At 43.9% G+C, this 21,423-nt stretch overlaps 1 protein-coding gene across 18 annotated transcripts in view; it reads right to left on the bottom strand.

Moving 5' to 3' along the window:
* The window catches only part of nav3 (neuron navigator 3), a 387,811-nt gene that overhangs the window by 15,539 nt on the left and 350,849 nt on the right, over positions 1 to 21,423 (bottom strand). For 7 of the 18 annotated variants that reach the window (XM_076721935.1, XM_076721938.1, XM_076721926.1 and 4 more), the window contains 14 exons: positions 21,232 to 21,355; positions 19,645 to 19,954; positions 17,986 to 18,712; positions 16,241 to 16,666; positions 15,383 to 15,424; positions 13,259 to 13,416; positions 12,390 to 12,584; positions 11,854 to 11,906; positions 10,620 to 10,643; positions 9,052 to 9,075; positions 8,785 to 8,862; positions 4,089 to 4,172; positions 2,889 to 3,000; positions 2,150 to 2,274 (listed from right to left, as the gene is read on the bottom strand). In XM_076721935.1, coding sequence (XP_076578050.1) covers positions 2,150 to 2,274; positions 2,889 to 3,000; positions 4,089 to 4,172; positions 8,785 to 8,862; positions 9,052 to 9,075; positions 10,620 to 10,643; positions 11,854 to 11,906; positions 12,390 to 12,584; positions 13,259 to 13,416; positions 15,383 to 15,424; positions 16,241 to 16,666; positions 17,986 to 18,712; positions 19,645 to 19,954; positions 21,232 to 21,355 — 2,482 coding nt within the window. The remainder of the gene's footprint in view (positions 1 to 2,149; positions 2,275 to 2,888; positions 3,001 to 4,088; positions 4,173 to 8,784; positions 8,863 to 9,051; positions 9,076 to 10,619; positions 10,644 to 11,853; positions 11,907 to 12,389; positions 12,585 to 13,258; positions 13,417 to 15,382; positions 15,425 to 16,240; positions 16,667 to 17,985; positions 18,713 to 19,644; positions 19,955 to 21,231; positions 21,356 to 21,423) is intronic. The other 11 variants (XM_076721931.1, XM_076721932.1, XM_076721937.1 and 8 more) reach the window with 5 other exon arrangements.

Here is a 21,423-nt window from a genome sequence, read left to right as displayed (position 1 = left end):
CACAGCCCCAGCCTTATTGACACTCTGCCTATTCATTATTCCATCCTTCCGGTGACACTCCGTTATCATGATCTGCTGCTTTTCTGCTCACTCTTCACCTATTTATCAGTAACCTCAGTTCAGCTCTATCCGTGTCTCCACCCATGTGTTCACCAAGGCAGAATTTATGCAAATGAATAATTAATTGCTGCTTAAATAAGGGATTGATTTGTATTCATGAGTCTGACTTGACTTTTTTGGGGGGTCTCACTTAATGTAGCAGGCTAGGATGTCACTCTCTGTGGCGAACTTTTGGGCTGCACGCATTTCATTTCAAGGGCAGGCGTTTTGCATTGCAGCAGAGACTGAAAACTGGCTCTGGCTCCGCGCTCTTTGGCTGAGAAGGAACTTCTAATATGTCATCTGTCTGGCTCAGGGGGCTGCAGCAAATAACAGCTCTCTAGCCAGGGACACTGAGCTGCGATTGCAGAGTGAAGCAAAGAACAGTGAAATCAGAGAGAAGGGCAGAGGGAGAAGAGAGAGCTCTGCGGTTGTGTATTGCATTTTTAGATAATTTGGCTGTTTTGCCTTGATTTGTGGGTATTTGTGGACACAGTCCTTAGTAGAAAGGGAAATAAGAGATCTGTACTGCATAACGCAAATGTCCATGGCTTGACTGTAATCCCAGAGCAGGTGCGAGTACATCTTGGACACTTTAGCAAACTGGGTCATCAAAGAAACTGAGTTAGAATAAAAGAAGTTTCAATAAACTTGGCGGAATATTTGGAGAAATAAAGATGTATCCCATGTCTTTTTAGAGCTTCAAACTTGACCAAACCCAGCGGAGTAACCGAGGGATTAAAAGCACTTCTCAAAAGTACTTTGACAGCAGATGTTGATAGAAATGAGTGTTTCTCTTCTGCCCAGACTTTCCCACTTGACACAGAGATTCAACCACCACTTCTCTAACCTCTGGGCAGCTGATGCCCTGGTTTCAAGCTGAACGTCAGTATCCATGATGTTCGTGGATACTCTGCTGCTTTCCAACCTAATTTGCATGCTTTTGCGTGTGAAATTTAAAGTGCGCTTCCAACAATAATTGCAGGATTGTTGACTCCTCTTCTTGACCCTCTGTTCGCCCTTACCACTGGATGCTACCTCAGCCACTCAGCTGACACCGTCTCAGCACTGTAACTTAGCAACAGAGATATGATGGCAGGCTGTGATGCTGTTAAAGACATGAATGGGATTTTAGAATTTTGCTGACGACCTGTGGGAATCCCAACATGCTCTGCCTTCAACCTTGAAAGTGTCCAAACACAAAGACGCTTTTAAAGTAAGAAAGTAAGTGGTGACTTGATCACAAGCTGGTTTGAAATCGGACCAACCAATTATTCACAGGCTGAATCACTTAGACAGCCGCACAAACACCCACTTTAACACTAGTTTCACACAGGATGAGGGAAGGAAGAAGAATGGAAGCACAAGTGAGAGCAATAAAAACCAGTTCGCCATTTGAAGTAAAAATGATCCCACTTCTTTTGATTTGGAGTTACGATCACATAAAGAGTTGCTGCAGCCGAACTCAGCCCTCCTGAGCTCATGGTTAGGAGACGCTGTATGCAGGTGAGCACAGATTATTCAATGCGTTTACATTTTGGGCATTTAGCTGATTTTGAAGCCCTTTCAGTGGGTGCAAAAGCATAATAAGCTTTATTTCACAGATCCATGAAAATGCCGTCATTCATGTAAAGACGACATTTAATCTTTTAATGCAGGCATATGGAGTATATTTGAAGCCACTGAATAATTCATATGTTTCTGAATTAGTCAGAGTCTTTTGAATCCACCTCCTAAACAATGACAAGAAAACTAAGTGTAAAATATAAGGCTTCTGATGTCTGCTGCAACTGAATGGAAAGGTCTGAGATGAAGATACCCGAGCTGCATAATCTGCAGGAACACTTTGAAATTGTTCAGTTATTTACAGCGTTTTTGTATTTGTGGGAGGGATTTGCAGATTGCCTTTTAGAGTTTGTGGCATTTTGCGCAGAAGAACAGTTGAGCAGTTCACATTTGGGAGGTTTATTTTTGGTCCGTTTTTGGACTCAAACTTTCTTTGCAGCTTTTGTCTCACAGTGCTGGCAGTTTCTTTAGTTTTGCCACCTACCCAGCTCTTCTTCTTCTTCTTTTTGTCTTCAGCGTCCTTGCCAAGACTGCCCATGCTGGAGTGACTGGCTGCGCTGTTGATACTGGACATACTTTCTGACGAGTGCTGCCGCCTAATCCGCAGGTCTACAAATGACAGACAAAATGTTAGTGCGCTGATGAGAGATGAAATGTACCAAAATGGTTTGGCTGATATAATTTTATCTTTAAAGTTATAATCCAATGTTTCAGTGCCGAAGTTGAAGTTTAATGCTAGCAAACACTTGTTGAGTAGCTACAGTGTCAGAAATACAGTGCAGCCATGCAAACGTGCTAATAAAGAAGTAACCAAAAAACAACTGCAACCATGATCTGATTTCATGTTGCACACACACACAGTTTTCCACACACATTTTAGATGAATGAATGAACTATATGAACTGTACAGAGACATGATTACAGAATATAAATACATCAGAATGGCTTTTGCTGATTCAAAAGCCATTCTGATGCTGAATACATTTTAAAAACGAATACTTCAGTGACATTGGGGTCAGCTTGGCTTGAACAAGCTGCTATGATTAATCAGCCTTTCCAAAACTGACCCATACAATGCAAACACTTCAAGTATTAGGGATTCAATTCCCCCTGGGGCCAATCAGGCTAAAAATGGCCCCACTGTTTCCAACACATTTGAGGCCTCCTCAGAACATCAGATGATTTGAATTTGATCCAACATCCCCAGCTGGTCTCTTCATTACCTTTGTGCAGGTGGTCAGGGCCATTGAGTGCCACCTGGATGGCTGTCTGGGCGTCTGTGTTCTGGGTCTTCAGTGTTTCTATCGTCTCCCTCAACTCAACCAACTCAGACTCCTGGGGGGAGACATGGTTTTTAAACAAGGATGATGCACCAAAAAAAACTGCTCTTCCTTTGGCCAAACAGGCGGAATCAACACAAGAGCTGCGTCACTGGGAAGCAAATTGTTAAATTTGGCACTGGCATGGCTTTTAGTGGAAGGAGATCAGAGACAAAAACGAGGGAGGGTTTTTTTGAAGAAGAAGATAGGAGTCTCCCAGTGGGTTTGCCCCAACCCCAGCACCACCTGCTTAGAATAAAAAGCTCCACTCTGTTGAACCAACACAATCAGATAGAGGGAGTCTCCTATTCTGCCTTGCCCGAAAAACCACTGAGGGCTGCAGATAGGGTTTCTACTTTAATTAAAAGTTGGGACGGCCTTGTTTAACAGAGACATCCCACCAGATCCCAGTCTGCTTTAATTTATAGAGGATTAAAAATCTGCCAAGGCTTGTCAGCATTTTGTGCATGTGTGTGTGGATGTGCGAACAGAGGGAGGTATTCATAATTTGTGGCAGGGATATATCTTTGAACATATTGCTGCTGTGGTGTGATCAGTGCCTCAATACCATTCAAGCTGTTTTGAAACCTCCTCGGTAAAAAAAGTCGACTTCTAAGAAAATACAGGAAAAGAGACCTAAGAGCAGTTAAATGCTGGAGGATTTCTGAAGAATACTGTGGTTTGAAATGGGATTTTGGGCATAAGATCAATGGTATATGCTGAATCATTGCGTGCCCATGCAGGGCTGGGCAATTTTACCTGCCTGTGAAGTAAAAAGATTTGTCGTTTAAGCAAGTCATACAACTTTGGTTAAGGTTTGGAGTAAAGTTAGAGAAATATTCTGGCAACAACTAAAACCAATGAGAAAAACTATGTGTGAAAATGGAAACTTCACTAGAAAATCTTTCACGAGTCAAGAACTGGAATTTAAAGATAGAAAATACCCATTATAATCCGCAACTGCTGACCTCCACATTGTTACTTTCCACTGCGCTATTGCAGTGTCAAACTGCTGCCTGTTTCTAATCATTTCTCCTCCCTGTAATACCTTGGCCATGGAGCTCATATGCAGCATATTTCAAATCCAGGACTACGCTCTTGTACCTTTTGTTCAGCAGTCATGGTGAGGCTCTGCAGACGGCAGGTCATGTTACTCAGGCTCTTCTCGAACGCTGCCACCAGGTGAGCCTGCAGACGGACAGAGACACAAATATTGCTTTATTATCGTACAAATATGAAAACTAGAAAAACCCAACATCTCAAAACAGACTCCAAGATGAATTTGGACTTGCTCAATGAAGAATCAAAACAAAAATCAATATTCAGGTTGAATGTTTTGAAAAAAGGTCCTCTCTTGAAGAAAAGGCCTCTGCAAAGAATTAATGAGCCGGTCTGCTTGTTGGTGACGATAGCTTTGAAGTTTTCTCATGAGGCAAAGACGATTGAGGAGCAAACAAGGCTGTGGAAAGTTTGTTTGCCCGCAAGTCTGATGTCAAAGAAGCAACAAATTAACGAATAAGCTGTCAATTTCTGAAGAGGTTCCCCATACTCGATAAAGACATGCTGCTGGGATATCCAGCTTAAAATAATTAAATAGATTAAAAAAAAAATACAGACAGCCCTTCACTTCGAGTCACTCTCAGATTTCAAGGACAAGTTCACATCAAGCATGTTCGAAATGCTTTATCTGAACAGGGAATTTGTTAAAAGCGTTTCCTATTACTTCGCTGTCTCGTCTTTGCTGTGGATTCACCACCACACATTTGAGCGTGCTCCAAAAACGTCTTACTTGACTAACACCGCCATGAAAACACTCCGCGCTGAAAGAAAGAAGAGGATATCACAGTGGCACACAGATCAAGACGGGCCGCCCTCCCTGACTTCATCTGCCACCTGAGCACACGGAGGCGACACGCTGAAGGATGGCAAATGTTTGCCGACGTCACGCCATCTGCTCCGCTGAACCTGTATGTGCGTCTGGATGTGTGTCTGGATTTATTTGTGCATGTGTTTTTGAATGCATGTTTATGTCTGAATGTCTGGTGAAGCCTTATGCTCGTGGTTGTGTGTCCTTGTGCAAACCTGAATCGGTAAAATCTGTGTATGTGTGTGTGTGCTGCCAGCTCATCCTCCCCTTCTTAGCTAGAGACCCTGAGACACCTGTCAGGCCTGGTGTATCACAGAGAGGTGGGCAGCATGCCCAGACAGATCAGACAATCTCTGCTTAACATACAAACACACATTCACTCACACACAGACACAGACACACACATACACACACACACACACACTTGCATCACTATACTGTACTTTTGAGAACTTTCATTTACTAAATTTAACAGCATTTGTCCCCACATGTGCTATCTAAAATGAGAACACTCCTCATCTTTCTACCCTCTGAGGACTTTATAGGACCTCATAGATCTAGAAACACCCACCCACACACAGTAGCACCCTGTGATGCCTCTTCTACTCTGTGTCCCTGGCTGAATCAGCAAAGGTCTTGACCTTTAGAAATGCCAACTGTTCCAACTCATCTCTCCAGCTCCACATCTTTCCAACTCCACCTGTGAGCTCCGACTAAACACCCCTCTGCCCACCTGTCCGCCCTGTAGGAGGTGCTGATCAGACTCTAACACATCCCAAGGCTGACCCATCTGTCCTGCTGCTGGGTCCCGGCCCAGGCGGCCACGCTTAGCCCTCGAACCCCAGTTTTTCTGACCGTCGTCCCGATCCTGGGGTGCAGGGTAGAGGTTGACGGTGGGCCAAACCAGCGAACTGGACGAGAAGAAGTCATCTGAGTTCATGCTGTCAGAATCCACTGGTGAGAACATTGAAGAAAACTCAAAGGGCTTGTGTGCTGGTGGATGACGGACGACGCACAACCATGACTACAGTTGTGTAAGCCTGCACCTACTGCTGGGCTACATTGTTTAAATGCTCTAGGCGAAGGGGAGGGGACGGAATAAGGAAGGGAAGAGGATGGCAATGAGGAATATAGCCAAAATGAGGGAGGAGGAGAAGAATAAGAAGAATAGGGAGGGGTAGGGAGGGCTGAGCTGAAAGGGCGAGGCAGCAAGGTCAGCGTGACACAGTGAAGGGTGAGTAGAAAGAGGAGGGGGGCTGGGGGGGGCCTGTGTGAACTCTTAAACCCGATTTAATGTCAGTCCAGGCAGGATAATGTATCCCCTTCACAGGCTGGAAAAAAATAACACTGACTGCGACAATATTTCACCAGTTCGGCAGCATTTGTTCCCCTTAATGCCTTTGACAGGATGGTGGTTTTACTAATGCTAAAACCAACCCGAAAACAAACATGCGGCGAATCAAAATGACGTCCGGTGAGTGCATTTAATCCAACATGACAGAGCAGCAGCAAATACGTTTCTAACGTGACAGTCATTTTTCTGTGAGAGCATGCAGAGGGTGCTGAACATGTCTATAATACTTTAAGATCCAAATTCAATTGAAAAAGATAATAATAATTATGTATGCAGTGGCACAGCAAATGAGAGAGATCAAGATCAGATGACCTCAATCACTGAAGAATTTCCTCTGTGGCTCTGATGAAAATTCCGGAGATGAAATGGAAACGCATTCAGCCATCCTAAATTAAACACTTGGGACTATTCAGCACATCTTTCCCCCACAAAGCGCCCTCCCTCTCTAACCTTTAAATATACATCCTGACATCATCATGACTTCAACTTTGGTGAGTTTCATCGTTAACTTGAAGGATGCTGCTCTGTGGGTTGAGAGATTTTTTGACATTTGCACGCTTGAAACCTTTTCTAAAACCACAAGATAAGGTCAAAGATGCATTAAGTTGAATTTTTAGTACACACACCATTACATCCACGTATTAAAGAATAAATGGCAAAGAAATTAGTGTTACATAATATCTCATTAACAGAGAGGTCTTCAAACTACAGCTCTCTTCCTGAGGAGTTGACATTTTGAAAATACCAATTCTTCTCTCTGTGTTAACAGCCTCACTGTGTGTGTAAAAGACAGAGCATTTAGAAGTACTTATGCTTTCAAACTGTTTGTCCTGTGCATGTCTACATTCAATTGCATGGTTTAGCCAAACATCTACCAATGTGTAGGTTCCTGCACAGATGCTTGTATGTAGGTTGAAATGATGCAGAAATGTCACAGTGAATGTCTAGCTTTGGACCGTGGGTGGAGAACATATGACACACTCCCCACTGGGAGGATAACGAGAAGCTTGCAGCGCCAGCAACCCACCACGTATCATGCAGATACGGTGCAACGCAGCTCAAGTGCAACACGGCCAAAGACTTGTTATTCTTGTTTCTTATTTCCAAGCCTCCCCACTTCCTACCCACCGTCGACCCACTACTCACATGTGCTCTCCAGTTCCCCTGAGTGGGAGCTGGAAAGCACATACGGGTTTCTTCTGTGCACGTGTTTGCATATGGCTTGGCACAGTATGAGACTGGTAGCCTTTTCCACTGCTGTTTTGATGTTCAGTGACCCTGTTACAAGCCAGTTGATAACAATAAATATGGCGAGACACTGGTCTTCTGAGATTGTGTCTTCTAGTTCTTTTTAAGTGACCAAAAAAATAGCTACAAAAGCTACGACAGTTTAAGTTGTGAAACATAAAATGTGGGTGCGGATGACCCACTACAGCTGTGAGGCAGCTAACGGATTTAATGGAGGAATAACAGTTGACACCAGCAACTGTGGTTTGTGCCTCTTTTAGTTCAAGACTCTAAATTGAGTTTTTCAACACTAAATTAATTTCACAGTGCTGGTGTACCATACTGGGGGCTGGGGGGGGGGGGTGAGCTAAATTATAGAACTTAGCCATGAAATACGTTGTGGAATGTACTGATCATTGTAAGCACTCCACCAACCAAGATGATGGATGAATACTCCCAAACACCTGCAAACAGATTTTGATGAATAAAATTGAGGGAGTTGCCCTTTAAGAGTACTGAATGGAGAAATATTCCACCGAAACGATACTGGAAATGCGAAGCTCCATGTGAAACTCACCGTCAAGTAATTTCACGTGTCAGAAACAAACCAAGAGTCGTTTGACTGCCTACATAACTCTTCCACAAAGTCACGTCTTCATCTTCCACTCGTCAAGTTTTCCTGCAGTTTAGCCTTCACTTTCAGCTACGCACAACTTTGTGATCAAAGTGTTGGACCGAAGCAAAGACCCCGTCTGCCTCCACGCTCGATCAGGCACTTGGCATTGAGGGTAGGGAGGGCTGAGCCGAGTCACACGCTGGAGTTTGTCGATCTATCTGCATCTCAGCACAAAGACAGCTCCGTCTGCGGGTTGGAGGTCTCTGTATCTCACTCTGCTTCACCCACGCATGACGCACTTGAGTCTAGATTCACTTATCCTCATCTCCCTGATCCCTTTCTACACCCGTCTACCTCTATTTGATTCTCCCTGCTTGGTTGAATTCGGGAGAGGCCCCTGTTCTCGCTGAAACCCCACCGGCTGAGACAAAAGCAAAGAGACAATCCTCTCTGTACTGTAGACACACAAACACGCAGAAGAAAACATCCCATCGAAGGAAAAGCGCACAAAAACACACACGCCAATAAAATCAAACAAGCAAGAGCCTAAACACACGCACGGTGGCTTCAAACACAGTGAAAAGGAATTAGTGGGCGTCTCAAAGATTTTTCTTCCTTCCAGAGCTTCGATAGGCAACACTTCCCATAAAACCTCTCTGACAGCAGGTTATCATGCAAATGAGCCGGCTGTTTTTTTTTTTTTTTTGACGGTGTCATTTGAAGTAAACAAACTCACATTGGCAGCCAGCTGAGACGTCAGGGTCGCCACCTTCTCCTGAGAGGCGTCCAGCTCCCGACGCAGCTTTCTGATTTGCTGTTTGGGGGAGGAAAGTACAGAGGAGAGTTAACGCTCTGTAATAAACATAAAGAAAAATACTGCAAAGAGGCGTTGAACTTTCAACTCCCATGTTGATAACTTTGATGTAAAAACTATGTAGTTACATGGTACTACTGTGTAAAAAGACAGTGGGGTGAAGTGTGAACACAAAGTGTGGGGGATTACCGTGGAATTTTGGACTGTTTGGCCCTTGATTGAAAAGAGAAGAGTAAAAATTAACACTATGTTGCATGCCTCCATCAAACAGCATGTACTGATGTGGCTGGAGAGAAAGAGGTTATCACAAGCCACAGCACTGGTTTTCTCATGGTCAGACTTTGAGCAGCAGAGCCAGAGGTAGAGGTAAGTATTCCTCACCTGGGTCAAACAGTATCTGCAAATACCTGATAAGTACTAGATGTGTCGGTTTAACCAAGAGGAGAACACATGTACAAGAAAGTACGGCCAATCACGAGAAAGGATTTGGTTTCTTGCTTCGTTCCAACAGCAGAATGTTTTGGATGTATGTTAATGTCAGTTTTTGGATACAATCCATGTGACAAAAAGCACGTTTCCCTCTTGTTTTTAAGACTTTTCATTGACAGTTTTGACATTTTCTGGGATTTAGATTTTTACTGTTTAGAATTCCACTCAAATCCTATTCAGGATTTCATTCGATTGTTGTTTTTCATCATCCATGCCAACGCCGCTTAGGAAAGTTGCTGCTGCGCCAACATAACAACACATGTCTCAAGCAAATGATGACAAATTCAAGTCATGTATAGGTCACCTGTCTCAGGATCTGAAAGCAGAAAGCATCAAATATGAGTCAGTTTTGAAGGAAAAAAGAACCAGAATTGGGTCACTTGTGGTGCTGCACAGTGACTCTGGTCTGTGATTGTCAGTTTGCACTGTGTGAGCTGTCTCAAACTGCTAAACTCCACCCATCTGGCAGGGTTCAAACACCGCAGTGTATTTGCCATTACTGTCTGATCCAAGCTCGAGCTTAAACCACAAATAAACAAGGACAGAAAAAAGGGAAAAGGGAACAGAAATCAGAAAATCAAACGGCAAAACTGGTAAATCAAAGAAGAATCAGTGACAAACTGAACAGGATGGTTGAACGAAGGGCAGGGCATGCATTACATATTAGTATAAGTTTTAAGAAGGAGTAAATGACATAAGCTATGGTAGGTTGTGTGGTTATTTATGGTGAAGATGAAATAAATGCAAAAGATCTACTGATCTTAAAAAAGCAATGCAACATGGGGTTAATCTGCTTCATTGGAGAACTTTAGTTTTCCACCACTTTTTTGGAATTCAAGTGCATTTTTGGCTCAAACTGATCAATAATAGGGCAGATTTAGCTGAGTGAATATCACTGTTTGTGCTTTGATTGACAAAGACACACTCTCTGAGTATAGACACACAAACATAAAGACACACACACACAGAAAAACAGCCAGCAGTCACCTCAGGGGCAGCAAAGCATGCATGTGGCATGGAGGTTGTTGATGTGAATCCCAGAATAAAATCAGGTAACCCAAGCTAACTAACAAAGACACTTTTTTTTTCTTCCTCTCAGCTACTTTTGAGGTACTCGTGAGCAAGGCACTTAACATCAGTGACAGCGCAGCACTGCAGCTCCGCTGAGCAGCTTCAAGGTGTAAATGTCTCTAACTGTATGAATGTGAAGCAGGAAGGTGGTAAAGGGAAGCAGACATGCAGACAGATGGAATACAACCCGCTCTTACCTCCGAGTGAGCTTTCTCCTCCGTCTGTAAGGAAGAAGCATACATAATTAAAAAAAAAGAGCTACTGGCTCTGTGTGTGTCGTTTAGAAATGAAGTAGAATATACAGCATGGGAAGCATTTTAATGTCAAGGAAGAGAAGCAACGATTTGGCCCGCTCATCTACAAAGAGAATTAAACCAAGTTTTAATTAAAACGAGATTTAAGCGACAGGAAAATTTCACTGGCGCTGAAGTGGATAAAATCCACAGAAAAGAAAAATAAGAAATGGTTTTGATAATCACAAAACAAACAAATTCATTTGACCTGAGGGAAATCTTTGCAAACTATCTCCATCATTCCTCCGGAGCCTTTACTCTGCAACTTGTGAGTGCAATTGGAAACAGGTGGAAGTGGGTGGTAATCGATCTTTCTCCCTAAAACTAATCTACTGCCTCACTGAAGGTGAAGATTGGAGCGTCGCCTGTGCTATTAGAAACCCATCGCTCGTCCGGAGTCTTATCTGCCAAAGTTATGTAGGAATTATGCAGCGATGGAGAGTTATTTTCTGGTTCTGCGGAAACAGAAGGGACAAGGCAGATATATTGGAAGAGAGTGTGTGTGACATTTAATGTCACTCTGCATCACTGGGCAGAGCTGAAAGCTTTGATTTAACTCTGTGCTGTCTCATTAGAAAAATCTGCACGATTTCAGCCTTAAAATTACTCTTTTGCATGTTAGATTAGCAATTTAAAACGGGTTTCAAAGCATTCGGGGATGCTGTTTGGTGCTGTAACAAAATACGACATTGCAGCTTTAAACCTGCATTAATTGATTTCTTTGGCCACAATATTTATTTTCCTCACTTCCTTTCTTTTCACCAGATAGTCAGTTGCTTTGCTGTGCGTTGCTGTGCAGGGAATGTACAGTCTATCAGAGAGGTGAAAATAGATACCTGCTCTGTCTGGAAACAACACTTTATGTGACTGTGAGACTCAAACGAAACATTAAAGCTGCAGGTTGGAAAACCAAAACAATAAGCTGAAAAGGGTTGAACACTGCACAGAGATGACTGGAACAAGTTCTCTGTCTTTCGCATTACATGTAGTGATCTGATACATGTTTAAAAGAAGAATAATGACTGAAGCAGCTTTAATGACTTTGCACCATGATTTTTTTTCTCAAAATAAACAAAAAATGAAAACAAATTTGGAAGAAAGTGATAAATCCAGGAAGAAACGTTGACCAACTACTTACCGCAGAGTACAGGGAAGATGTGCTGGAGACCAGAGACAATGAAGAACCATGGACTGCAAGCAGATATAGAGAAGAATGAGGTTTAGAAAAATACTTCCATGTAAAAGCTTATGCTAGAGATAAAATGAATATATTTTCTAATGAATCCGGCCATGATCAAGTCATTTCAATTGCTTTCTTATTTACTCTTCATTACCCAGCTGACTGATTAGCGCTTGACAGCTGTGGTAGCTCATTCAGATGATATGAGCTGTGAACATTAAAAGAAGGGAGTGAAAAAAAAACAGGATTTGGCCATTAAAAAGATGACCTCTGTGTGGATGCAATCACTGTCTCTTACATCACCCTTGAAAAGATCAGAACGGAGCGAGCCATCAGCCAAGCTGCTCACAGTATGAACACGCAGTGAGAGCCCATTAAATCTGGTATGAAAGTACTTGATGAGTGTGGGACCGAAAATGACTTCAAATGGCTTCTTAGCAGGGAGGTCATTTTAGGAAGACAGTTCAACGAGTGTGTCTCTCAGTGTCTCCTACCTTCATCAGTGCTGTCCCTGAAGGAGCCCGAGCGGCTGATGGCACGTGGCCGGTCCTCCAGGGAGGTTGCGCTGCCACCCAGTGGGTGACCCTCTCCGTACAGGTCAAAGGAGTCCTGGGCAGGGATGCTGTTGGAGCGGCTCATGCTGCTGCTGCCTGGTGGCAAGTTATACTGGCTGATGTTAGTGGGGCTCACTGCGCAGAGGGAAAAAAAAACACCAAGGTCAGTGCTATCCAAAGCCAGGAAGAAGATAAAAACTGTGGAAAAAAGGTGATCGCTTCTTAATTATCATAACATCAGAAAGACAGCACAAGAACTACTTTAAAAAACACGCATATGTAATACGAATAATAAAAGAGTTACATATTAATATTCCCAGCAGAATTTTAATGGATAGTAAACATTAAAACAGCAAATTTGCCTTGTTGGATCAAACTGAAATTTTGCTGAACTCTGTTTTATTCTAAAATGCAAAATAGCTCATTTGTGAACACTGCACATGTGCAAGAAGTCACTAAAAAAGGTCTGTCAGGGCTGCAGATTTGGACCGTTTTAGGTTTGGTTTTAGTTCCCGTTGTATTCATCCCTAGTGGTTTCTTTACGTCAGTGATATTTGAATTCAGACTCTGAGAATAACTATACATATCAGAGATCTCAGAAGCATTCTGGACGATGTACATGTTGCTCATGGCTGATGGCCAGCTTTATCTAAGACTCTTGGCTGTGAAAAATGATATCATCTTAACACTGCCAAGTAAAATTACTGAAAGCAAATACAAACACTGGATATTCACAACCTATGTACATACTATAACTCAGCTATATATTCCAGATGTGCTATAATTAGAGTGTGTTCCTCCAGACTTACGCAGGTTGGAGTAGTGGTACTTTCCACTGGTGGTGCAGGAAGCTCCAGGGGGAGACAGTGGGGACTGGCTACCTGTGTCCTGAAGCCCCCCTGTTGAATGGGACCTCAACCACTCCTTCCCTTCCTCATGGGACGCCTGGCGGGAGGACGGAGGGTACCTGAACACCACGAAAACACAGTAAAACTCAGGGCAAAGAGAGACACATTTGGAAGTAGTGAAGTTCTGTGGTGATGAAATGAGTGCAGAGCTACTAATCCACCAATGTGAGCAAATGGTAAAAACCATGCAGCCCCTCCACACAGATGTTCACAAGCATGCATCTGCACACATACAGTCATATACTGCATACACGCACTGCTTTGGCTCAAAGCTGCCAAGCACACTGACACTGCCGTTCATCTCCTCTCTCCCCAGATCCAAAGTGGCTCAGCAACGGAAGGCCCCCTTATCGCAGGCATGACAATCGGCCATATTTAATCCTCTGAGGATGATAATTGAGTTTGCACTCATCCCTTTTCAGCGCCATCTTCCTTCTAACGCCCCCATTACTACGCTTGTCACATCTGACCCTGCTCTAGTCCCCCATGCCTGTGCTTCGTATTCTCTCCACCAGGCATTGGGTGTCTAAGAGCGTGTTGAATGGTGTGACACAGCAGCAGTCCTTCCCCACTAGAGCTGAAATGGAGCGGACTGAAAAAAATCCAAAGGGTCAGTGTTTGACTCAGTGTACTTAGTGCTTGCAAAATGCCTTTAAGCCGGACCAACATGCTTATTTACACGACTAAAGGGGGCAATTATTGGACTTGTAGGAAATCTAAAGATCAGGCAAAAATGCTGTCTGGTTTAAGATGTGAACAAACAGGCTGTAAAAAGTTGCTGTCAGAAGAAAACACTGTACCAAACTTCACATCCAACAGGCATAAAGTGTGGTATAAGATCAGATGCTTTAAAGCTCAACAAAGCATGAGCACCATATGCCAATGAAATGAAAGAATGGCTTGAAACCAGCATGCCCCCTCCAACCCCTCTGCAGCAGTACTGTATAATTGGCTGGAGAGGTTGTTCCCTGCAGAGGTTGTGCCACTGTGATGAATGGGTTCTGGTATTTTTGTCTCAGTCCCCTTAGTCCCAGCTAAATTCAAAGTATCCATTCTACTTCTCCCCTTCTGCTAACAGGGCATATGTTATGAGGTGGTTTAGTCCATTTTGGGAGCAGAGGAAGAACTGCTTTGTCATGGCGGCTGTGTTTGCCGCATTTCTAGCCGTGCTCGAGATGAGAATCTGATAAGGATGCACAAAGAGTAGCAGACATTCAGACGGACACATTCCTGCCTGACCATCTGAGGCATTTTCTGCATTTCAATTTTTTGCCTAATTTAAAGAGTCACAATCTAATCTGACTTCAGGACGTGTGGCTGAAAAACCTGAGGCACGAAGGAAGCCATCATCACTTCTGAGCCCCGGCATTTTGTGGAGGTAAAAAATTAAAAACCTGTGACTTCACCGGGGTTTGGGAAGACACCTCAGGTTAAGTCTTCTCTGTGTAATGTATTCTGCAAAACATTTTAATCCACAGATAGTCCAATTTGTGCAGATATTTGGTTATGCAGTATGAATGCAGCATGAGATACTCACAACATTTGACAATCTACAGATCAGTGGTTCCCACACCTGCAGACCTGTCGAACTCAAGGCCCCATTTATCAAACACTAAGCTAACAATTTTAGCTGTTTATACATTACATTGTTATATGTTGTGATAACTTATCCATTACTTTATGCTAAATAATTCAACCATTACCATTACTTTTTGCTATTCCTACCTTTATCATATCCATTACTTTTAGCTAACTATTTTAACTACTTTCGATTTTTTCCAAATTGGTCGTCACAATCTTTGCACACATCCTCAAGCAACTTGCAGAGGTACCCTTTGGGGTACGGGGACCCTTGGTTGGGAATCACTGGTGTAGATTGTGCCACACCATGCCACACATGCAACAACATGGAAAGTATACTTAATATCGGGTGAATTATTTCTGTGCGTATGTACGCTCATGATGTGTGTGAGTGAGTGGAATGAAAGCAGCTGAGAATGGGATCTGGCTGCAGATGTGCTGTACCTCAGTCCCTTTTTGGGAAGCGTGTTTCTGTCAAGAGGCATGCTGTTAAAACACAGAGGATGAGTGAATTAGATGACCGCCAGAAAACATTTGTTGTTGTGATACATGAGAAAAAGACTTTGGTCACATTTTACAAACTTGACTTTTGACATACACACACACACACAAAGACATACACAATGGAGAAAACGACGACATTACTAATGCATCGCAGTACAACAGACAACAAATACAAAACACAGGCAATATTTAAATCAATTGTTTCATTTTTGAGACATACAGCTGAACTAGTAAGGGGAAATAAACGGGTGCCCTGTTTACTCTATGTTCTGTGATGTATTGCATGCACAGTGTGTGGACAAAACAATGGAAACACCCTGATAAAGACGTCTCATGGGAATGAGTGTCTGAAATGATTTGAATTTATTGTGGTACTTTTTCTGGCATGACCCTGGACCCACAACTAATATTGTGTTAATGGTGATCCCAGAAACACTAAGACTGGTACAACGTCTACCTGTGGAAAGGTTCAAGGGTTTGACTGGAAAACTATTAGTTCTAAGCTATATGTGGTGATATAATATGAGGAAACTGCCATTATGACTGCTTCATGCAGGTCCTGACCAAAATGAACTACGTAAATTATTGAAGTATTGAATTTTTATTGCTTTTCCCAAGAAAAAGAAACCAAAACTGTGAGCTGTATGAGTGATATTTTTCTTATTATCATTATCATTCTTTTTCTTGGACTTCCTTTGCATTGTATTCTATATCTTGGGGTAGAGAGATATACTCTTTGTCTGTTCTCAAATGAAACAATGAATACGATTCAGCCCAATCGTATTCCCTGTTACTCACCCCTCAGACAGGGTGGACTTGACACTGCCGGTTCGTGTGACCTTGGGCCCGTGGTGGCCTAGCGGCAGATCAATGGACTCAGAGCTGGTGTGCAGACTGGTCATGCTTTGGCAGCTCAGTGTGTCCTTGCTGCCAGCTGACGAGCTACAGGCAGGCCAGGGCCGAGCGTTGGAGGGCAGGGAGAGGCCAGAGGCCGGGCTGGAGGCTGGGGAGTCAGTGCACAGGTCTGGGGTTTTACCGTACAGTGGGCTGCTGCCACCGCTCAGGCCGCCGGCGCTGCCCAGGCTCCCTGTGCCAGAGGAGGGCGAGTCCAGACTGGCCTGCCTCGCCAGCGTGCCGTGGGGGCTGCCCAGTATTGAGGGGCACTTGCCAGAGTCGGGCGTGCCCGGAGAGCTGGCCTTGCTGCTGGCTTTGGTGCCAAACAATCTGGGGGTAGAGAGGTGGGCGCAGTCATTTAGAAATGCTCAAATGAGCATCTGCAACCATACAGGAAAATGAAGGATTTTGGTAGACTTTGGGGTTGAGAAAGTGGATTACATTGAGGTTATCTGATGTATATTACATATGAAATTCTACTGCTGCATTGCTCACACGCATCAAGAAACTCAAGGATCAGTGCAGGAGAGTGAAAAGCAGTTACTAAAACATCCCCAATGTCTTTAGTGTAACACCAACTCTAAAACTACAGATAAAAGACTGAGCACACTTCCCAACACATTTATCCCTCGCAGCAAACTCCACCTCATTTCAGCTGTGAATCCTCAGTAATTTACATCGACACATCTGCTTTCACAGCTTTGCCCGTTTCAACCTTGTGACTTTAAATAACCTAATCCGTTAGGCCATTCAACTCTGTGTGCCTCCCACATATGCTCAGACAGCCTGCTACTCATATTGCGCCTGGCCCAGTCTGTCATCGCAACCACATAAAACATATAGGTGACACTCTCTTGAGGGAAAGAAAAAAAAAAAAGCTTGAGGACATGCAGATGAAATGCGTCGGCTTGACGGATCGGATGGGGCGGATGTTTGGACACGCCTGTCGAATGCATGCTTCTAATGAGTCGGGGATTGGCATGCCGAGAAACTCCTGTCTCCTGTCTGTTCTGATCAAGGCTGCTACGCTGGATTTGCCTGACCTGAATGAAAAGCCATCAGACCTTCATCTTGGGGGTAAAGATATGTCTCATCTGCAGTAACTTATCATCTACACCAGGGAACAATCTATGTAATGGCACCCCTCGGCTGTGCAGCTGAGTAAACTCACTCAATCAATTTTCCTATGAAGGCGCTGAAATATGATTTATTAAGTGTCTTATATTCATTTTGTGCATCCAAATATATCTAAAATTGATAGAGATGACAGGGTATTTTTTCTTGCCATGGTGAGACTTTACAACTACAGATGACATCTTCAACAAACGCCCCTATCTGTTACAGGAGTCTGGGGAACAGCCTACATCAGGAAAACATCACAGAGCAGCACAGACATCAGTTCATCATAATGAATGAAAACAACCTAAATTCAGAACAGATGTGTCCATGATATTGTCTGAAACTCCATGAAATAAGACCTAAACTTCAACTACACCTCAAGGCATGCTTGCTGTACTGTAAAAAAACTTCGGTTACTGCTATCGAGCAGCTGTAAAAGTATGCGATGAAATGCTTGATTTCACGTAGAAACACACATGGTGAAGGACAAAGACAGAGCAACAGCTGCGGGCATGTTTTGTGTGTCTGACCTGCGGAATGTTGGAGAAGCAATGTCAGGGTACTTGGAGCCCGGCTGCCTGAGGCCTGATTGGCCTGTTGAACTGGAGGTGGGGCTGGACTTGGGGGAGGTGGATAGTCCTGCTCCTGCATCCTGGTCTGACACCGCCACTTTCTCCTTGTCTGTCTGGTTAATGGTGATGGGGCTGGAGCGGTCTGAGGCCATTTTCCCATCCCTGCGTTTGGCACCGGCTTGCGTCGCCGCCCCTCCAGCTGACTTGCCACTGACGTTTGAGTCGATGCTGCTGGAGCTGGAGCGATGCCCGCTGCGCCCTGCTGCCACCCCACTGGAGGATTTGGCCGGTCTGGGTAGAGAGCGGTACTGTAGGGTCACTTTGGAGCCACTGCAGCTGAGTAGAATACCATCATCCTGGGGCTGTGAGCCATCCAGGCTGGTCTTACGCACACCACCGATGCCTGTGCCTTTGCCAAGGGCAGCTGAGGATTTGGGCGCCTTGCCAAGTGTGGCTGAGCCGCTGGTGAGCGTTGCACCACTGGAGGTGATTAGGGCACCGGTGGGACCAGGGATCTTCTTGTATCCAAAAGAACCAGTGGTTGGTGGGCGTGCAATGCCAGAGGGAGGTTTCTTACCTTCGTCTCCACTACTCTTCCCAGCATCTGAGGGTGAGCGCTGGATGCCAGCCGAACTCTTAGAAGGCACCTTGCCCTTCTCTGAGGCCTTAGCATCATCAGTTTTGCCTGTCAATTTGCATAAACACTTGTAAGCACGAATACAAAAACATTTCCCTCAGCAGATTCTTGGCCTAGCGCTTGTTTTTATCACCTGTGGAGCCACAGAGCAGGAAAAGCCAAATTAGTGTACATTTTGGCCGACAGCCAGCAGCACTGAAATCAATACTTATATACAACAAAGCTGCTGAACTTGCTGAGTGGACTAAAAATTCAAAAGCAAGTGTGAAGTCTCTAAGTACAGGTATCAGGGAAAAGAATAGTCAATACATCAGCTTTCAGGCTGCACCTCATATCTACAGTCTAAAACATGTTCTTCAAAAAAACTATTTTTGTTCTCCATCGTGGCTGTTCACAGAGCAGGTCAAATGCACTCTAATATACTATTTTAAATAGTCAATACTTTTTATGCATGAGAACATAAAGAGTTCACGCACATTTATCTAAAAGGAAGTTTTAGATAAAAGATTAAATTAAACACCTGGAGGTTTGGACATTAGGACAGAAAGCATAGTCTTTCATCACCATCGGTGACTGTAAAAGAAAACTGGATCTTTAGAAGTTTTGTTTTATCGTTAATCCAATTTTGATACACTTTCATTACAATGAAAGCACACATGAATGGTGTAATACTTAATTTATTAAAGCTCTCATACCATTAAAAACACCTTTTCTGTTTTGGTACCTTTTGACTTTGCATATTTTGTTTCACTACCTTTATCATAATGCCAGAAATATATGTTTAAAGTGCTTCTTCGCATATGTGTGCCTTTTTCCAACCTTCAGTGTGTCAACTCTTTTCCACTGATGGATCTTGTTTCGATCAGTTACATTTTGAGGGCAACCCAATCAACCCCTCATCACACTGAGTTCACTCCTGTATTTAATTTCAACCAATTATGTCTGTTTCAAGATTTAAAAAAATCTGTTGCATCTCCTACCTGGTGTTTTGAGGGCAGCAGAGGTACCCTTGGACCTGGGTGGTGTGATGCCCACCTGGGCCGTCATGCCCCTCCTCCAAGAGCCTGTCTGGGACATCTGGGCCAGCGCAGCGGCCTTCTGACCGGCCTCCTCGTACTGGCCCTGGGCTTGAGAAGAAGAGGATGATGAGGAAGGCTTCCAGCGGGAGGAGCCGCTGCTGGGGTCCATGCTTGCGTCCAGCTCCTCCTCAACCTTCTTCAGGTCCTCGGCTCCGGCCCAGCTGCTGCTCACCTCCTGCTCTGCATGCTTGGACCTGCTTCCTCTCTGGGACTGGAGGGCGGTGGTGGTGGTGTGTCAAAGAAAGCACGGAAAGATATTAATAGATGGTACAACAGTGACATCTGCATCTGTCTTATACATATGTGTCCTTGAACGCACTAGTGGGGGAATTTAAAAACTAGTTGTCATGTTGACAGTAAAAGAGAAATATTCATAGTCTGAAATATGCTAAACCTCCCATATGATCGTTTAAGAAACATTATTGAAATGCTCACAGCTGCCACAGAGATTTAAGTTCATGCACAAACAGAGCAGCGGGGTGTCTCTGCGTGTGTGAAGTCGTAGCTATCTTTGGAATCACCATGTCCAGAGATCCTCTTTTGGGATGCATACAAAGACACCCACACAAACACACACAAAGCAGTGCTAACTAGCCTACCTTGACAGATGGCCAGTCTCCCTAGCAACACCAGAGTCTCTGAAGAGCCCAGTCTGTTGAGTATTTCATGAGGGGCCAAGGATACTTGGCAGAATACAGCGAAAGCCTGTGAGATGAGCTGAGCAGTGGCCTTCAGTCTGCAGTTAATTCCCTCAGCTGTGATTTCGGAGCTCACATACAGACTGGCCTTGATTTCATGCTAAAACAACATGCTTGTAGCTTAGCATTTGAAAAATGCATTTAGTCAGATCAGGCAGTTAATCTTTTTTCCCCATCTTCAAGTGCACAGTTTCTTAGTGATCGGTTTCTGTACTTGCTTGTATTTTCACTTTCCTTTTCATGTTCTGTGGTAAAGTGTTCCTGTGTTGAACTTTAATGAAGCTGAGGGACTCACAAGAGAGAGATCAAAAAAGAAATCGGCTTTATTCCCTCGTATGGGTCAAAACACTACCTACATACATTTCCCATTGGGCAACTCAATAGCATCTTTCATTAATCCCTCCCTGCAATAAACCCATTTCTTGCTCGTAACGCAGGCCCAAGAGTCTCAAACCTGTACTGAGATGACTCTGTTGAGATCTTCATCAAACTTTAGAAAGCTCCCTCTTGAGCCAAACAAGACATTATACAAATATTTTCACAAGCAGAGCAAAGCTCCTCTCAGAGAGTAAACGCAACCTCATGTGTGAAATCAGCGGAGTGCCTTTGAATAAACTAAATATGATAGAAAATAAGTTCCAGCTTGGAAGGTAATCACTGTACAACTGGTACTGATTAACTCCACCTGCAAGCTGTTGTGGAGAAGCCAAAAATCCCAGCTGACCCCGGGGGTGTCATCAGATCCCAGGTGCTGAGGAAGCTACTAAAAGCTCGGTGTTTGAGTCCTTACCTGCGCTCCCTTGCTTTTGCGTGATGAGCTGACAGCAGAGTAGGCGGGCGTATTCAGATCATCAGTGCTGATGTTGTCTAATGTGTCGCTCAGGCCGCTGCTCACCGAGCTGCTGTCATCCCAACTAAACAAGGACAAGAAGAGAGAAGGAAGAATGGAGGTTGGAAAGGTCCACTTTTGATTTGTAGCTTT

This window comes from Chaetodon auriga, chromosome 22 (genome assembly GCF_051107435.1).
Source record: "Chaetodon auriga isolate fChaAug3 chromosome 22, fChaAug3.hap1, whole genome shotgun sequence".
Taxonomy (NCBI): domain Eukaryota; kingdom Metazoa; phylum Chordata; class Actinopteri; order Chaetodontiformes; family Chaetodontidae; genus Chaetodon; species Chaetodon auriga.
The sequence above is the reverse complement of the archived record's forward strand: the minus strand, read 5'-3'. Positions and strand labels throughout refer to the sequence as shown.